This window comes from Hemitrygon akajei, chromosome 5 (genome assembly GCF_048418815.1).
Source record: "Hemitrygon akajei chromosome 5, sHemAka1.3, whole genome shotgun sequence".
In the NCBI taxonomy this organism is placed as follows: domain Eukaryota; kingdom Metazoa; phylum Chordata; class Chondrichthyes; order Myliobatiformes; family Dasyatidae; genus Hemitrygon; species Hemitrygon akajei.
The window spans coordinates 22,891,755-22,909,911 of NC_133128.1; the positions used below are offsets into that span (position 1 = coordinate 22,891,755).

An 18,157-nucleotide genomic window follows, 5' to 3' on the forward strand; every position below is an offset into this window, starting at 1 on the left:
CTGCCCACTGGATTTTTTTTTTTTTGTTTTTGCACCATTTTCTGTAAACTCTAGAGACTTGTGTCTGAAAACCCCAGGAGATCACCACTTTCTGAGATACTCAAACCACCCCATCTGGCACCAACAATCACTTCACAGCCAAAGTCACTTAGATCACATTTCTTCCCATATTCTGATGCTTAATCTGAACAATAACTGAACCTCTAGAGCATGTCTGGAGGCTTTTATACATAGAGTTGCTTCCACATGATTGGTTGATTAGATATTTGCATTAATGAGCTGGTATACCTAATACAGTAGCCACTGAGTATAACTTAGAGCTAAGATGAAAGAGCAGAGGAATAGGCCCACCAAGAACCAGAAATAATCTGATACAGTATATTGAAAGGTCTCATGCAAAATTCCAATTCTTAAATTTTACGTCTCACACCCATTTAAAGAAGCGTCTTTACTTCTAATTCCTCAATCAAACTGCCTGACAATCAAGGTCAAATTTTGCTTAGTAATATTTAAGGATGAGAGTCCTAGGAATTTTTAATGTGCTAAAAGGTGTTATATAAATACTGTTAATGAGATTTGTTGTTGCTTGTTGTTGCAAATTTTTGTAGCTAGGGGATGTGGTAGATAAACTCTCATGAGCTGGCATCAATTTTTTTGGGAAGGGGTACGAGGTGATAGTGAAGGGAGTGTGAATCTGAGATTATGTGAGACTGTTTTGTGCACATGCCAAACAAACGGCAGTGAAAAATTCAGGTTGCTGGAGGTTTATACGCTCTGCAAGCTCTCCTTCTGCATTGCCTTGACAATACAACACACTAGGAGTCACCACTGTAACCCTAAACATTCAGCTCATTTATCCCCAAGCAACAGGCTCTTCTCTTTGGCACTGGGTAGATTCATAATCTGACACTCTCCCGAGAGGTAGGAGGACTGAAGCAGAGAAAGGAGCAGTAAACAGCCTCCTCCTTCCAGACATAAAAATGTATTTTACACAGCCTAGCCTCCGCTTGGTGCTAACTTAAACTTAATTGGATACCTATTAAATACAATTTGTTTAAAGAAAAGGCTTTCTATCTTAAATTGTTCACCAGTGCCAGAACCAGGCAATTTAATAATACAAGGAAACCGTTTCCCACATCTAACTAGAAATATATGCTGTCAAAGAACTGAGATAACATTAGCATAATATATTCATGGGATCAATAGCTATCTTATTCTCCACACAATACATTAAAAACAAGTGGCTATCTAGGTAAAACAGCCTCATAAATAGTATTTTATTATCACACTTTCCATTTTCTCCCCCCACTGCTCTTTACCCCATACTTAACACACAATCGTATATAGGTCTACACACCTTAATAAACCCACATAGGGGACAGACAGGCATTTCTGCTTCGTGTCTGTGCCTATACTGTTCTGAAAAGTGCCACGAGGAGATAGGATTAAGCTGCGAGGGAGAACCCTGCCTACAATCTTCTCTCCCGTCTCACGGAGAAGAGTACGCGAGGTGATTGGAGAAGAGGGAGATGGGCTTCCTGTGCATTGCCTCCCTACCACAGCTTGTACCACATTCTCACCTTTGCATTTACAAATGGCAGCCCTGTAATCCTCTCCTCATGCACATCCTAAAAGGCGTGTAAACCTAACATCACCAGTGCAGACCCAAAAATAACAGAAAGGACAGATTGTACCGTGTGACAAATAACTGCCAGTTTTCCCATTAACCGGCTCATTTTCCAGCCTCAGCTTTATGCTCTCCTTTCCACTATTTGTTTCAAATAGAATGCTTAAAATCCATTTTTCATAAGTCCAAAATTAGAATTCTTTTTCATAAGTCATTTAGGTTGTCTGTCATTACGATGTGATGAATGCTCAAAGTAAGCTCAAAACATATGGAATCATATCATAGCCTGACAATCAATTTAACATCTTTCACTACAGTCTTCAACAGCCTTTAACTATGAACCTGCAACACCGTGAAATGTTGTTCTGCAGTTTTTCATTTTAACCTTATCCGATGCCACTCCAACTGTAGGCTTATTTTGTGGAAATGTATTTAGTTTGCAATGGTTTAAAAATTATGCCCAAGTAAGAAACAAAGGGGCAAAATGGAAAAACCTGCTAGGAGCATGGAAATGTCTTTGAAGCATTTAGCTCGCAGGATTAATCGAATTATAATTTAATCATTTGATCAAACACCAATTAGCATAATCACTTGAGGGGAACTGTTGGGAGCCTCAGCAAGTGAGCGAGGAAGAGTCAAACTACTTCAATCAGAGCTGACAGCTTTTAAACGGAGTAATTTTGCTTTTACATAACATCTTACTCGAGAGAGAGAATTTGAAATAAACGCAGCAAAATTTTTTAAAAAGACTGTTCACAGGAACAGAGACGGCAATTCTTATTAAATAAACTGATCGGTTATCACAGTCTCATGCCTTTCTATACAGACTTGGAGAAGAATCAACCAGCAGTTTCTAGAAATAATTTGTTAGCGAAATGATCCAATTCTATGAACAGCAGGCATCAAGGGTCATTTTGCTTCATAGGTATATAACAGTCAAAAATTGTTTGCATTCTGCCTTCATGGATGCAGCTATGAGAGAACAATAAATTAAAATAACATTTAACCCTTTAGATTCAGGTTTTGGAAACCAAATCCTTGAAGAATATTTAGACATTTAAAGGAGCAGCTTCTAGTTTGTGGGTGTGCATGTGTACTCTTCTGTTACTGGAAAGCTCTGGAGGGTTGGCATTTAGCATTGAGGTGACTTTGCTCAAATGCAATTCATTTAAGAACAGGATTCTATAAATAGCAATGCTGTCTCACACTTAAATCTTGCTCACAAGCTCCCGGAGTCAAAAATAAACTTCAGCTGCAAAGCAAATTGAGGGTCATTTATCTAACCAGCCTCCGTGCCAGCTACCTTCACTCATTCATCCTTCTCGTCGGCATTGAATTTAACTAGCAAACGTGCCGTGTAGTAAGAAGTCAAAGTGGACCTCGGCCGTTAATGCCTGTCTATTATCATCTCTGCCTTTTGAAATATGGATGTGACCAAGTTTTCCAAAAAAAAGCCACTCTTCCGCAACCTGCCTCCTTGCATCCACAGACCCCAATCCTGCAAAAGTTGCATTTCTTTAATTTTCCTTTTAAATATCTTCCTTCCTTAATCTGAGCCAACTAGAAATATACGTCTTGCTAATCTCAAGCTGCTTCAATTTTGCCTTTTCTGACACAATCTTAGTTTCTCTATATTATCGTTCTCACATTTTAGACCCATAATAATGTATTGAAATCATGTATGGACATACCATACATACAAATATAAGGATGTATACGTACATATATAGAGAGATACCATTCTAAATGGTCACCTCACTTGTCTCTTTTGTCTGAGAACACATTTCATATAAAATCATCAGAGATGTGTGTATAAATCAACAGAAATGTTTATAATGTTGATTAATTGCAGCATATATTGCTAGGCATATAGATATCAGCAAAAAAAAAGACAAAATACATGCCTGCATTTGTTGTATGATAGTACCAGGCTAACTCTGCCTGGTAAGCTACTTTAAATGATTACCCTGCAATTTTTCTGACTCCTGCTGATCACTGTGTAGAAGGAAACGTAAAGAAACATTCTCTGTCATCCCACAACCTTAATGTGCAAAGGGACTATTTCATTAACCAACTCACCATTCAGGATGCTGTGGAGTAAGAGGGTTGCCACGATCCACATGCCCTAGGCTTTGTCCTTCTTGCAGTGATCCCTGTGCACTTCCCCGTCTTCTGTAATGTAAAATTTGTTACTGTATGTGAAGGTTAACATCCACACAGAGAGAGGGAGAGGGAGGGAGAGAGAGAAAGCTCTTGGTTTACCACAGGCACTGGAGATCAAACCAGCTTGCTTTGGTAGCCCTTTATGCTGGGGCTGTAAGATATGTCTTTGCTGGTCGTGTCCTTAAAACCTGATCTCCTCTCTTCCCTTCTCTTGAGTGCAAACAAAAATAGCCGGATCAGAGATTCAGAGGGTGTGTGCAGCCCCTGGAGACGGCCAGGTGTGCTGGGACACAGAAAGCACTGACAACAGCAGCACCAGTACTGGCGGCAGCAGCAGGTCGGAAGCAGGTCGACAGGTAAAGCGCTCCACCACCACAGTCAGCTCTGTAATCAGCCTCCCAATTCAACACCATACAGCACATCCACATCTTCCAACAGCTTTAATCACATTGATCCCGGCGCTAAACCAACGCCTGATACTATTAGATCACAACCCATTAACCCACTCCCAGTCTCCAAGCAGCTTAACCCTTTCGTCGCTGTAGACTGGCTTTCAGCAGATTTCCCCTCTCTCTCCCCCTCAGGCTGAAAGGACAACGAAGGACAACATGAAAGCCTTCATCCTATATCGAATATATTCTGGTTACAGCTTTAACTATATATTTATCCGGGGGGGGGGGGGGGGGAAGAGACGCGCTTTAATCTTAAAGAAGCAGAGCCCAAATTTTTTTCTCTCCTTTTCGCCTCGCTCACTGCAAGAAATCCGGTCAGCATTAATGGAATTGGTGAGCTAAACTACCTGGAACGAATAGCCGCCGCTTTACTCGCCGGCAGCTCAAACACTGACAACCCATCTTTTCCCGGAAACCAAGCTCGAGTGGATGTAATTGAGTTGGACATTTAAAATAAATGAAAGACTTTCACGCCGCTCTAACATCTCCGATACGTATAGACCGTTAGCACACTCACTCCTTAAAAGGTGATTTTAAATGAAGTATCTTTTTTTAATATTTATACAGAAATATCAACTCTTACTCGCCTAATATTTATAATGTGGACGGCGCCTGTGTAAATATTAAATCATATTTAACTCTTATCTAAATATTGTATTTATAGATGGATATTCAGCTTACTTTTCCAGTTTATGAGAACTCGAGCGAATAAAACACCAATTAATATTAACCCTTCCAATCCTAGACGCAACAGCATTCCAAACTGCCTGCTTCTCCGCCCACCATTTATTCAAGCCCTCGTTACTTGCGCTTTCAATTGGATTTCACAAGACTGTTGGTCATTTTTTAGCCCCACCTCTGCCTTTGTGCCGTTAATGTCACTGGGTGTCACTCTCTCATTGCCCGCCGTTGACAGCACTCTTCGGGTTGTGTTGAGGGCGTCTCCTGGTGATGCTTGACATTTCTACTTGCCAAACTTGCCAAAATAAAACCATCTCCCCGGGTTTAAACTCTAAACCAAGTCTCGCCTTCCTGCACTGAGTGGGGCAGAGGTACTCCCCCGAGTCCAGCGTGCACCGTGCAACTTTACCGGTGTAAACCGTGTCTCTCCTCTCGGTGGAGCATGGTCGGAATATTCGTACACGGCGTGCATAAAGGATTGCTGCATCTTAACCCATTACTGTGCTTAAAGGCCGGAGAAGTTATCTTGCACCTTTAAAGACACCACATGGGCACCCAGTGTACCATATATAGAGTTCAAACATTTCTCTCTCTCTCTCTAACGATAGCCCATCCAAACATACGGTCACATCCATCTACTATAATGGAGCAGATATGTTATATTCCGTTTATTAAATGGGATTTTTAGTTGTGAAATTAGTCCAGTGAAAGCTATGTATCTTTGCTTAATAAACTACATAGGATAAAGGGTCAGTAATTTTTACTGGTATTTAGAAGACACTAGCAGGCATCAATTGATTCCTGTGGATTGCCTGTGATTTCTGCACAGTCTGGTACCTGCAGTGTTAGAAGGATCTTTCCACACATATTCAAGCCTTTGAATAAAGTAGAATATTCCAGCTTTAAAGGCAGTGCATTGTTTTATGAATTTAGCAAGTGTGCACAGTAACACTGTTGGTAACCTGTAACACAACTGACCTTTCAGACCATTAGTACAATCCAAACTCTTTGGAAGGCCCATTTCATTGGTGCCATTTTCCTTCCCAAAAGCACTGACTGCTTTCACAATTAGGGCATTAATTTTAATCACAAGGCATATTGTTTGCTAAAGCTGCTTTTAAATGTGCAAAGGTGCACTTTCAGCACTGGACGGGATGTTTTCCTATGTGCTTTGTTGATGTCTGCCAGTGACATGATGCACACACGGTCCCAAGGGATGCTGTATGACAGGAAAATGTTCGAGAAGGTGTGACACTCACAGGAACGTTGCATGGTAAACAAGACTCTGATGATGAAAGTAACAGAAACTGTGGCATTGGATGTTCACTCCGTTAGAGCCATGTTGAAAATTGACCAGGAGTCTTCAAGAACGTCCTTCAGTGTCCTACCCAATAACCTTAAGGGAAATGAGTGTTGTCTGCTACTGCAGGTCTCATGGATGAACGAAATGCTAAGCAGTATTTATTGATCATTTTTCATTGTCCCCTTATGGCTCACCGAGCCATTTCAGTTAAATAGCAACCACATTGTGAGGTTACCTATAGGTCAGAATAGGTAGGGAAGAGTTTTTTTTTCTTTCAGGATAACAATGACCAAATTGACTTTAATGATAATCCAGCCATTTCAAGATCACCATTAATTTTACTAGCTTTTTAATTCCTTGTATTATTTAATTACAGTAGTTTGGTGGTTCTTGCTGGCAGCCAATACCCACACTCAATATTTCAAGAACATATTCTTCCCCTCCACCATGAGATTTGTTCACAGTCCATAAGCCCTCATGAACACAATCTCATTATTTATCTTTTGCACTATTTATTTATTTATTTATTTGTTTGTTTGTAATTTATAGGAATTTTTATGTCTTGCACTATACTACAGCTGCAAAACAACAAATTTCATGAAAATAAATCTGATTCTGAGTCTGATTCATTGATTAAACTCTGAATCTGACAACTGGGGAGTTTAAATTCAAGTAGTTGCATTAATCTGCACAAATGAAATAAGCACTGATCACAGTAATAGCAATCATGAAATTACTAAATTATTACAAGCACATTTGTTCCACTATATTCTTCAAGGATGGAAATCTGCCATCTTTGCCTTTCCTGATTCCAAGCCACTACTGTAATTGATACTGCAACTACTGCCTCAATATTGGCTCAATTAAAGATGGGTAAAGAGCCCTCAGATTGATGATGACTGCATGATCAGAAGAAAAATAACTTGAATATAAATTCTCCATACTCCATACTGGGATTTCAAGACTGAGTTTATTGTCATTCAACCATACACATGTACATAGCCAAATGAAATATTGCTCTTCTGGGACCAAAGTTGTAAAAACACGTATGCATATACATATAGTGACACACAGCACATGTAGATGCAAAATGATAGCAGCACAAGTCCTGGAGTGACATGTCCTGAAGATTGACAGGTTGACAAAGTGTGAGGTGCATGATTATGTAAGGCAGTATAATGTTGCTGGCATTATCATAATAAAACAAGCAGTCATATAAATATGTGAAACAGCAGAAATAAAAGATAAAAAGTGACCAGTGCAGGATGAAAATGTGCCTGTGAGATGGGGAGTTTGCACTTTATGCCTCAAGACGTCTGAATACTCCAGTGATCCAGCAACCACCATGCAACTTCAATGTGAATTACTTCACATAAGAACACTTGTGGTTTTCACTAGAAATCCGAACTGAAGAATGATATCTGGGCTTTTCAATAATCATGGCAATGTTTTAGTGGTTTCCTTTCATAGAATAAAGTATATTGCTCATTAGGAATGGAGGGATATGCTGGAGGTGGGGGAGAAGGAAGGAAAGAGACATTGGCAAGGAAAGAGACATTGGCAAGCATCCAGACGTCTCCCTGTATTCTCTTGCAATTTGTGGGGTCTTCACTTGGATAGCAAATTCTTTGCATACCCAAGTAGTAACCCAAAGCCCATTGATGGAGATCTGTTCCTCTGATTACATGAACTTCAGAAGCACCACAGTAGGAGTTTGATTTTCATGACTATATATAGAGGGATAGCACCTCTGGTGAAGGATTTGTCATGTCCACTCTGAGGCAGCTCACTAACCTTTGGTCTCCACCAGACACTCAGTTCTCATCTGTGGCTTCGTGGCATTCTACAGTCGTCACACTCCAATACCCCTTTTACAGGCAGGCTAAACCAGGTGAGGGTCGCGCCAAGTCTCATAATTCTGCCTGCCCTCGCATGCGAAGTCAGCTCTGGCTGGCTGGGCAGGTGACATCAACAGTGAGATCCCATGGCCTGGAAGGCAGTTCCGCAGACCTTCGTGGAGAGCAAAGGGCATGGCAAGGCACAAAAAAATGTCATGATAGTCCACTGCAACCAAGAAGGACCCCAGTTGTAATGACCATTCATATCACTGAACCTTGACTTTTGAGGTTGAGAGAGTGGAACTATCCGGAGCTGTGGCATTTCCACTTTGGCAGTTTCTTAAGCAACACACTCAATACAGTGGAAGAACTTGGCAGGTCAGGCAGCATATAACCATATAACAATTACAGCACGGAAACAGGCCATCGCAGCCCTTCTACTCCGTGCTGAACGCTTACTCTCACCTAGTCCCATTGGCCCACACTCAGCCCATAGCCCTCCATTCCTATCCTGTCCATATACCTATCCAATTTTACTTTAAATGACAATACCAAATGTGCTTCTACCACTTCTACTGGAAGCTCATTCCACACAGCTACCACTCTCTGAGTAAAGAAGTCCCCCCTCGTGTTACCCTTAAACATTTGCCCCCTTACTCTCAACTCATGTCCTCTTGTTTGAATCTCCCCTACTCTCAATGGAAAAAGCCTATCCACGTCCACTCTATCTATCCCCATAATTTTAAATACCTCTATCAAGTCCCCCTCAACCTTCTACACTCCAAAGAGTAAAGACCTAACTTGTTCAACCTTTCCCTGTAATTTAGGTGCGGAAACCCAGCATCTATAGAAAAGAATAAACAGTCGACATTTTGGGCTGAGTCCTTTTTTCAGGACTTCTTCAATCCTTCTGAAGTTTCCTTGTGCTGTTCACTTCACCTGAGAAGACATACTAACATCTAACTGTCATCACTAGATACAATGGACAACCAATCAACCATATACTCTAATGAAACCATGGGACTGGGTCAAGTCAACATGAAAAATGTGTCAAGATTCAAAAGAGGAAAGGAGATGAGATAAATGGAGAAACCATTTAAAACAAGGAAAGCTGATGGGAAGCCTGGGTTTAATTTGTTTTTTGTAGCCATGAGACAAAATGAAGTGTGGGCCATTCCATAGACCTTTTCAAGGAGAAGGAACAGATATCAAAGAAGAAATTAAGTAATTAGACTGAAATGAAAGACTAAAGGTATATCTTTGGTGGTTTTTGAAGGCAGTATGTTTAAAAATAGTTGTGTGAACAGCTATCTCTTGGAAAAAGGAATTTGTTTTAATTCCTTTCTATCTATTAAAATGTATGATGCTAGTAATTTTATTGCAAATCAAGAAAAACAATGGATTATAAGCTGCTACCCTATTTCTTAAATAGTGTAGGGAGTCAGTAACAGAATAAAACTGGTTTACAATTGTGTGCGTCATTGGATCTGCTACGAACAGAGGTAGGATAAGCTGGATCAGGAGGGATACCAGTGTTAGGATTCCACAGTAAAATTAATACCAAGTTACAATTCTAAAATTGTAGGAGTACTCCTTATAGCATGCACTCCTCAAGATGGGGGATACGTCAGTCTAGCAATGCAAAAGATTTATAGATGGGTGTGGGACATGAAGACTCAAAAAGGCTCCAGCCTCCAGATCAAAACATAACTTTAGCCATAATAGGGTGCGGATGGCGTTGAAGGGCTGCCACACCAGACTGCATAAGAGCACTTTGTAAGCTTCGTAGAAATAATTCACAGGGTAACGAGATTTCAGACAATTTTATGATGTTGGAAAGAGGTAATTGTTTTAACACTTTTCTTTCCAATTCTGACTAGTTGCTCAGATGCTAGCAAAACAGAACTGCATTAAAGTGGAGACACACGACTCTGCAGATGCGGAATCTGGAGCATCAACCATCTGCTGGACGAACACAACGGGCTGAGCAGTATCTGTTGAAGGAAAGGAACTGTTGACGTTTCGGGTAGAAGTCTTGCATCAACCATGCATTAAAATGTTTCTGATTATCTACACCCTTTTATGTAATCAAAAGAAAACAATTTATGTTTTTGGTGGCATATGTTTTGTGTAGCAGCAGTGGTAGCACAGCAGTTAGTACAAGGTTATTGCAGTGCCAATGACCTGGGTTCAATTCTGCCGCTGTCTGTAAGGAGTTTGTACATTCTGCCTGTGACCACATGCATTTCCTCCAGGTTCTCCAGTCGCTTCACACATCCCAAAAGGCATATGGATCAATAGGTTAATTGGGTGTAACTGGGCAGTGTGGGCTCTTTGCCTGTTGCTATGCTGTACCTCTAAATAAAAATTTAAAAGATTATGGGATATGGGTGTCACTTTTAAACTCGGTATTGCCCATTCCAAGTTGGCTTTGAGAAGGTGGGTAAGCTGCCTCTTGAAGTACTGTGGTCCTTCCAGTGAAGGTACCCACAGTGCTATTGAGAGTTTTGGGATTTAGACCCAGCAATGAGGAAATAATGGTGATCTTACTCTGGGACATGATAATATACAGTTTGAAGGGGCACTTACAGGCACACGTGTTCCACTTTACTAACTGCCCTTGACCTTCCCTGTGACAAAGTTACCAGATTTGAGAAGCGTTGTAAAAAAAAAGTAATCAAATAAAATTTGATAGTAGTGGTGAACACATTAAGCTGCCATGTCAATCAGAATTTTTATGCGCTACGTGTCTCAACTATCAGAATCAAAATCAGGTTTATGATCAGCAACCTATCGGATGTGAAATGTGTTATTTTGCAGCAGCGGTGCAGTGACGTTAAAATGACTATAAATTACAAAATAAATGAATGGTACCAACTAAAGGAATGATGAAATAGTGATAATCAAAAATCTGATAGCGCAGGGGAAGAAGCTGTTCCCAAATCATTCAGTGCGGGTCTTCAGGCTGCTGTACCTCCTCCCTGATGGTGGTCCTGTGACGAGGGCATGTTCTAGATAGTGAGTGTCTTTTGTGATGTATGCCATCTTCTTGAGGCACTATCTCTTGAAGATCAACCCAGTAGCTTCATGATGAGAACAGAACATAGAACATTGAACAATACAGCAGAATACAGGCCCTTCGGCCCATGATGTTGTGCTGAGCTTTTAACCTACTGTAAGATCAATCCAACCCTTTCCTTCCAGATAGTGCTCCATTTTTCTATCATCCAAGTGCCTATCTAAGAGTCTCGTAAATGTCTCTAATGCATATGCCTCTACCATGACAACGTAGGCAGGGATTTTTTTCTCTCTTGTCAACTCAGGAGGTACCTAATAAAGTGGCCACTGATTATGTATTCCCCAGACTTCCTCTATCCAGCAATGTAGTTTAGAAAGATAAACTCTTTACTTTCCAATGTTCCCTGGCCAACTGCCAGCTTATTACACCTACACAGAAGTGTGCTGTTTCTCCCACTTCCAGGGCTTACATAAGAACACAAGATATAGGAGCAGGAGTAGGCCGATCGGCCCATCGAGCCTGCCCCACCATTCAATAAGATCATGGCTGATCTGTCCGTAAACTCAGCTCCATCTATCTGCCTTTTCCCCATAACCCTTAATTCGCCTACTCTGTAAAAATCTGTCTTACTGTATCTTAAATATATTTATTGAAGAAGCCTCAACTGCTTCCCTGGGCAGAGAATCCCACAAATTCACCACTCCCTGGGAATTTCTCCTCATCTCCGTCCTAAATATTCTCCCCTGAATGTTGAGGCAATGTCCCCTAGTTCTAGTCTCACCTACCAATGGAAACAACTTTCCTACTTCTATCTTATCTATCTCTTTCAAAATTGTGTATGTTTCTATAACATCCCCTCTCATTCTTCTGAATTCCAGGGAGTAGAGTCCCAGGCAACTCGATCTGTCCTGATAGGTTAACCCCCTCATCTCTGGAATCAACCTAGTAAACCTCCTCTGTACTGCCTCCAAAACTAGTATATCCTTCCTCAAGTATGGAGACCAGAACTGCACACAGTACTCCAGGTGCGGCCTCACCAGTACCCTGTATAGTTGCGGCATGACCTCCTTACCCTTGAATTCAATCCCTCTAGCAATGAAGGCCAACATTCCATTTGCCTTCTTAATAACCTGTTGTACCTGTAAGCCAATTTTTGTGAATCATACACAAGCACTCCCAAGTCCCTTGGTTTGGTTAAATACATCAAAACAAGAACAGAAAATGTTGGACTTTCAATGGGACCCTACCACCAAACTTCAGCCATCTTCAACAGGACTATATTGCTAAAATACCTGGCATCTTCAACATGAACCCTACCATCAAACACATCTATACTTCACCCCCCCCCCAACCCACACTCTGCTTTCTGCAAGGATCGCTCCCTCAATGATTCCTTTGTCCATTTATCCCCCTCCACTAATCTCCCTCCTGGTACATATCCCTGCAGTCAACAGAAATGCTACTGCTACTGCCCATATACCTCTCTCTTGCCTCCATTCAGGTCCTCAAGCAGTCCCTCCATGTGAGGCAACACTCCTGTATCTGGTGCTCCTCCCGATGTGGCCTCCTCTACATTGATGAGACCTGACATAAATTAGGCGACTGCTTTGCTGAGCATGTTCGCTCCATCTGAAAACAAAATGGAATTTACCATTGGCCAAACACTTTAATTCCAATCCCCACTCCCATTCTTACATGTTGCTCCGTGGCTTCCTCGACTGTCACAATGAGACCACTGGAGGAGCAACACCTCATACTCCTCTGGGTAGACCCCGACCGGACGGCATGAATATCGATGTTTCCAACCTCCAGTAATTTTCCCTCTTACCCGTCCCCTCTTTGTCAATTTCTCCACTCTGAACACCTCTTACATCTTCTCCTCACCTGTCTATCAGTTACCCCTGGTGCCCCTCCTTCTTCCCTTTCTCCCATGGTCCACTTTTCTCTCCTTTCAGATATCTCCTTCTTCAGCCTTTTACCTTTTTCACCTCTTACCTCCTAGCTTTGTACTTCATCCCCCTTCTCCCACTCATATGCCTCACCTATCAGCTTCTAGCTTGTATACCTTCCCCTCCCCTCAACTTTGTGTTCTGGCTTCTTCCCCCTTCTTTCCCAGTCCTGATTAAGGGTCTCGACTGTTTACTCTTTCCCACGGATGCTGCCTGACCCGTTGAGATCCTCCAGCATTTTGTGGCCATTGCTCAGAAAATGTTGGAAACACTCAGCAGGTCAGCTAGCATCTGCAGAGAAAGAAAGAGGGTTAACATTTGAGACCAAAGACCATTGGTTTCAGATTTCCAGCATTGCAGTTAATAAATATCTATTTTAAAAATAACTAAGCCAATCAATCTGGTAGGACCAGAGCAGAGTTTTGGCAATGTCAGAGGCACACCTTGATCTGACTCCCTTATCATTACGTGGGAAGAACATGGTATCCCAGCTTCTTCATTAGTTCAAAGTTCAAAGTAAATATATTATATGGGCCTTAAAATTCATTTTCTTGTGGCCATGCTCAGTAAATTCAAGAACTGTAATAGAATCGATGAAAGTCCACAACCAAAAGGGCAGACAAACGACCAATGTGCAAACGACAACAAACTGTGCAAATACAGAAGAGATCAAAAATGATAATAAATAAATAATCAAGAAATATTGAGAGCATGAGATGAAGGTTCCTTGGAAGTGAGTCTACAGGTTGTGAGAGCAGTTCAATAATGGGGACAAGTGAAGCTGGGTGGAGTTATCCCCTCTGGTTCAAGAGTCCGATGTTTGAGGGGTAATGACTATTCCTGAACACTCCGGTGAGTCCAAAGCCTCCTGAACCCTCTTCGTGATGGCAGCAGTGAGAAGTGAGCAAGACCTAGGTGGTAGGGGCCCCTGATGATGGATGCTACTTTCCTGCAGCAAGGCTCAACAGTAGGGAGGGCTTAACCCTTGATAGACTGGAGGGTATCCACAACTTTCTGTAGAATTTTCTACTCAAGGGCATTGGTGTTTTAAATAGCTGATTTATTTTCCCTCTCCACCCCATTCTCCTGCCTCTTCCTGTAACTTTTGATGCCCTACTAATTAGATACATAACAACCTCTGCTTTAAATATACCCAAAGATTGGTCTCCACAGCCAATGGTGGCAATGATTTCCATAGATTCACAACACTCTGGCTAAAAGAGTTCCTCCTCAGTGGTGCTTTTGCAAACAGTAGCTAGAAGACCAAGGTTGATAAAAGAATGATTGGTTATCCTTATTTTCAGTGTCCTTTAGCCCAGATGAAACCCAAGTGAGTGTGAGACTATTGCCCTTGAGGTGGATTCACCTCATTTGCTTCAATTTAATCCCGCTGGCTTTAATCCCAAAGTGTACTGTTCATTGCATTTTACACAAATGCAAATCTTGTGTACTGAAATTGACTTATTTTGGCAAGGAGACAGCTAATTTTAACATTTCATTACATGGATAAATGTGTCCAATAACGGCTCACTTTAACGAAAATGAAATTTATTCTCCATAAACCGTGCTTTGCTGACTTAAAACAATGCCTGAGCAAAATAAACAATAAAGAATATTACCAAAAGATTAATAGTGCATTGTGGTTTTCAGCAGAGAATATTAAAAGCTCCCTGAAGACAATACCCTTTGTATCAATCTCCACTTCCCCATGCTGTCAATAATACACATCAGCAGCTTATATCAATTGCATTAAAATCGATTGATGGAACTTAAAGGAATTGGCATGCTGAAAATTAAAGGTTCTGCAATATTAATGATAAATGCATCTTTATGAATTGCTGTATTTATAAGCCAGTTCTTGCTGTGCAATCAAGCTAATTCCCTTATATGCAATTTTCTGGCCCATGCACTGTGATTATCTGGCAAACTGACAATAATCACTGGCCAAATTGCTTTATTCTGTTAACTAACCTAAAATCAAAATATTTATTGTGAAGTAATAAGAAACAGCATCGATTTCAACAGCGAAGACACTTAGATTGTTTTTCACTTGTCTGGGCTTCCACAGATGAAAGGTCCAGGCAGCATCTGGATGTTGAAATGTTAGGCCCTAGGTCTAGGTTTGAATCAAATTCAGACAGATGGGATCAAAGTCCCTTGTGTTTGCTGACCCTAAGGATCCAACGTGAAAGTAGTTTTACAGTCTTTAATTCTGTTACAGCAGCCCACAGCACGTCATTCTTTCTATTTTGACATTAATTGGAAATTACTTCAAGAGGTTATAGGATGGCTGGTTTGGAGTGAAAATGTAGTCTGCTCTGGCAGTGGACTGAGGGAGTTTTATAGAAGTCCTTGTATGCAATGAAATTTAATCAATCGCGGACTGCTTGAGGGTTTGAAATGAGCTTTTGAAGGTCCTTTCCAATGCAGAGGACATATCCATGTTATAATTGAGGAAACTCAGGTTTGGGATGTGAACTGGGAGGTATCACTTAGAAATCAGATGTCATTGGATGTCCACAAAAAGGCAGGCACAAATTTTCCAGCTGCAGTTACAGAATTTGCTGCATTGTGAGATATGTCCTGTGTCCATGCTGTGTGTTATATTTATGCTGATTCATCGTGCTGTTCAAATCTCATTAGAGTACAGAACATAGCAGGGTACTGCAAAGGAACAGCCCATTCAGCCCACTATGTTCTGCCGAACCAACTAAAAAGCAAATCAAAAACACCCAAACACTCATCCTCCTACCCACATATCCCTCCATCTTCCTTACATCCATATGCCTGTCCAAGTGTCTCTTCAAAGCCTCTAATCTATTTGCTTCTACCACCATATCAGGGAGGGCATTCCAGGCATCCACCACTCTCTGAGTAAAAATTTACCCCTCACATCCCCCTTGAACCTACCCCCTCTCATCTTCAATGCATGCCCTCTGGTATGAGATGCTTCCACCCAGAGAAACAGATGCTCTCTTTCTACTCTATCTATGCATTTCATATCCTTGTAAACCTCTGTCAGATCTGCCCTCTTGAGAAAACAACCCAAGTTTATCCAGCCTCTCATGATCGCACATGCCCTCTAAGCCAGGCAACATCCTGATAAATCTCTTCTGCACCCTCTCCAGAGCCTCAACCTCCTTCCTATAGTGGGGTGACCAGAACCGTATGCGATACTCAAGATGTTGTGTGACCAGAGTTTTATAAAGTTCCAACATTGACTTCTCAACTCATTGCCTCGACTAATAAAAGCAAGCATTCCATAAGCCTTGTTAACCAGCGTATCAACCTGTGTGGCCACTTTTCAGGAGCTACGAACTTGGATCCCACTGTTAAGAATCTTACCCTTAACAGTATACTGTCTCCTTGCGTTTCCCACACCAAGGTACAATACCTCATGTTTATCTGGGTTAAACTTCATCTGCCACTTTTCTGTAACTGATCTATATTGCAACGTATTCTTTGCCAGACTTCTACACTATCCACAATTCTACCAATCTTAGTATCATCTGCAAATTTACTAACCCACCCATCTACATTTTCATCCAGGCCATTTATACACATCACAAATAGCAGCGGTCTCAGCACAGATCCCTGCAGAACTCCATTGATTACAGACCTCCAGCTTGAATGTCCCTTCAACCAGTACCCTCTGTATTCTATGCACAAGCCAGTTCTGAAGCCAAACAGCCAAATCACCGCAAACCCCATGCATCTTAATCTTCTGGATTAGCCTCCCATGAGGGACTTTGTCAAACGCCTTTAGTAAAATCCATGGAGACAACATCCACTGTCCTACCTTCATCAATCTCTCTCATCACCCTGTCAAAAAAACTCAATCAAGTTGGTAAGGCATGATCTGCCCCGCACAAAGCTATGCTGGCTCTCCCTAATTAGGCCATGGGCTTCCAAATGCTCATATATCCTGTTCTTAAGACTTTTCTCCGGCAATTTCCCTACAACTGATGTGAGACTCACCGGACTATCGTTCCCAGGATTTTCCTTTGTTCCCTTCTTAAATAGAGTTACAACATTAGCCACTTGCCAGTCCTCCAGGACCTCGCCTGTGACTAGACAGGGCACAAAGATACTCATTAAGGGCCCAGAAATTTTGTCTCTTGCCTCCTTTAATAACCTGGGGTAAATCTCATCAGATTTTGGGGTCTTATCCACCTTAATACTCATTAGGAGGTCCAAAACTTCCTCCTCCTTGACCCCTAAATGCCTTAACGTATTTATACACTCAGCACTGAACTCCTGGTCCTCCATATCCTTTGTGTTGGCAAATACTGAAGCAAAGTACTCATTGAGGACCTCACTCACGTTCTGTACATCCAAACAAAAGTCCGCCCCCCACATTATGCTTGAGTGGTCCCATCCTCTCCCTAGTTATCCTCTTGCTCTTGAGATATGTATAGAAAGCCTTGGAATTACCTTAATCCTACTTGCCAAAGACTTTCCATGCCCCCCCACCCCCCGCTGGCTTTCGTTATTCCCTTCTTTAGTTCTTTTCTGGCATTTACTCCTCATGTGCTTCATTTGATTCTAACTTCCAAAGCTTTACATAGTTTTCCTTTCTCTTCTTGACTAAATTCATCACCTCTCTGGCCATCCAAGGTTCTCTTATCTTTTTGTCCCCGTCCTTCCATCAAACAGGAACCTACCTTTCCTGTACTCTGCGCAATTGATCTTTAAACACCCTCCATATGTCTGATGTGGACTTGCCAGAGAAAAGGTGTGCCCAATTAACTCTTCTTGGATCCCGACTAATGCTCTCATGATTTGTCCTACTCCAATTTAAAACTCTTCCACAAGGACCGTACAATTCTTTATCTATAGCTATCCTGAAAATGAAGGAGTTGTGGTCACTGTTCCCTAATACTTCACCCACTGAAAGGTCAGGCTCTTGGCCAACATCAGATCCAGTAGGTCCCCCCCTCTTGAAACTTAAAACCCTATCTATGCACCATCTCCCCAGCCACTCATTCATCTGTGCTGTCACCCCATTTCAATCTGCCCTAGCTCATAGAACAAGGAGTAATCTGGAGACTGAAACCTTGGAGGTTATTCACTTCAAGCTCTTTCCTAACTCTATATTTTCACTGCATGGGACTTCTTCCCTTCT

At 41.5% G+C, this 18,157-nt stretch overlaps 1 protein-coding gene across 5 annotated transcripts in view; it reads right to left on the reverse strand.

Moving 5' to 3' along the window:
- Positions 1–5,184, reverse strand: part of LOC140727541 (cell adhesion molecule DSCAM) — a 779,430-nt gene extending 774,246 nt beyond the window's left edge. For 2 of the 5 annotated variants that reach the window (XM_073045005.1, XM_073045008.1), the window contains exon 1: positions 3,707–4,218. In XM_073045005.1, coding sequence (XP_072901106.1) covers positions 3,707–3,749 — 43 coding nt within the window. In that variant the 5' untranslated portion in view covers positions 3,750–4,218. Of the gene's footprint in view, positions 1–3,706; positions 4,219–4,923; positions 5,024–5,098 lie in introns of those variants that run through there. The other 3 variants (XM_073045003.1, XM_073045002.1, XM_073045004.1) reach the window with 3 other exon arrangements.
- Positions 5,185–18,157: the final 12,973 nt, after the last annotated feature.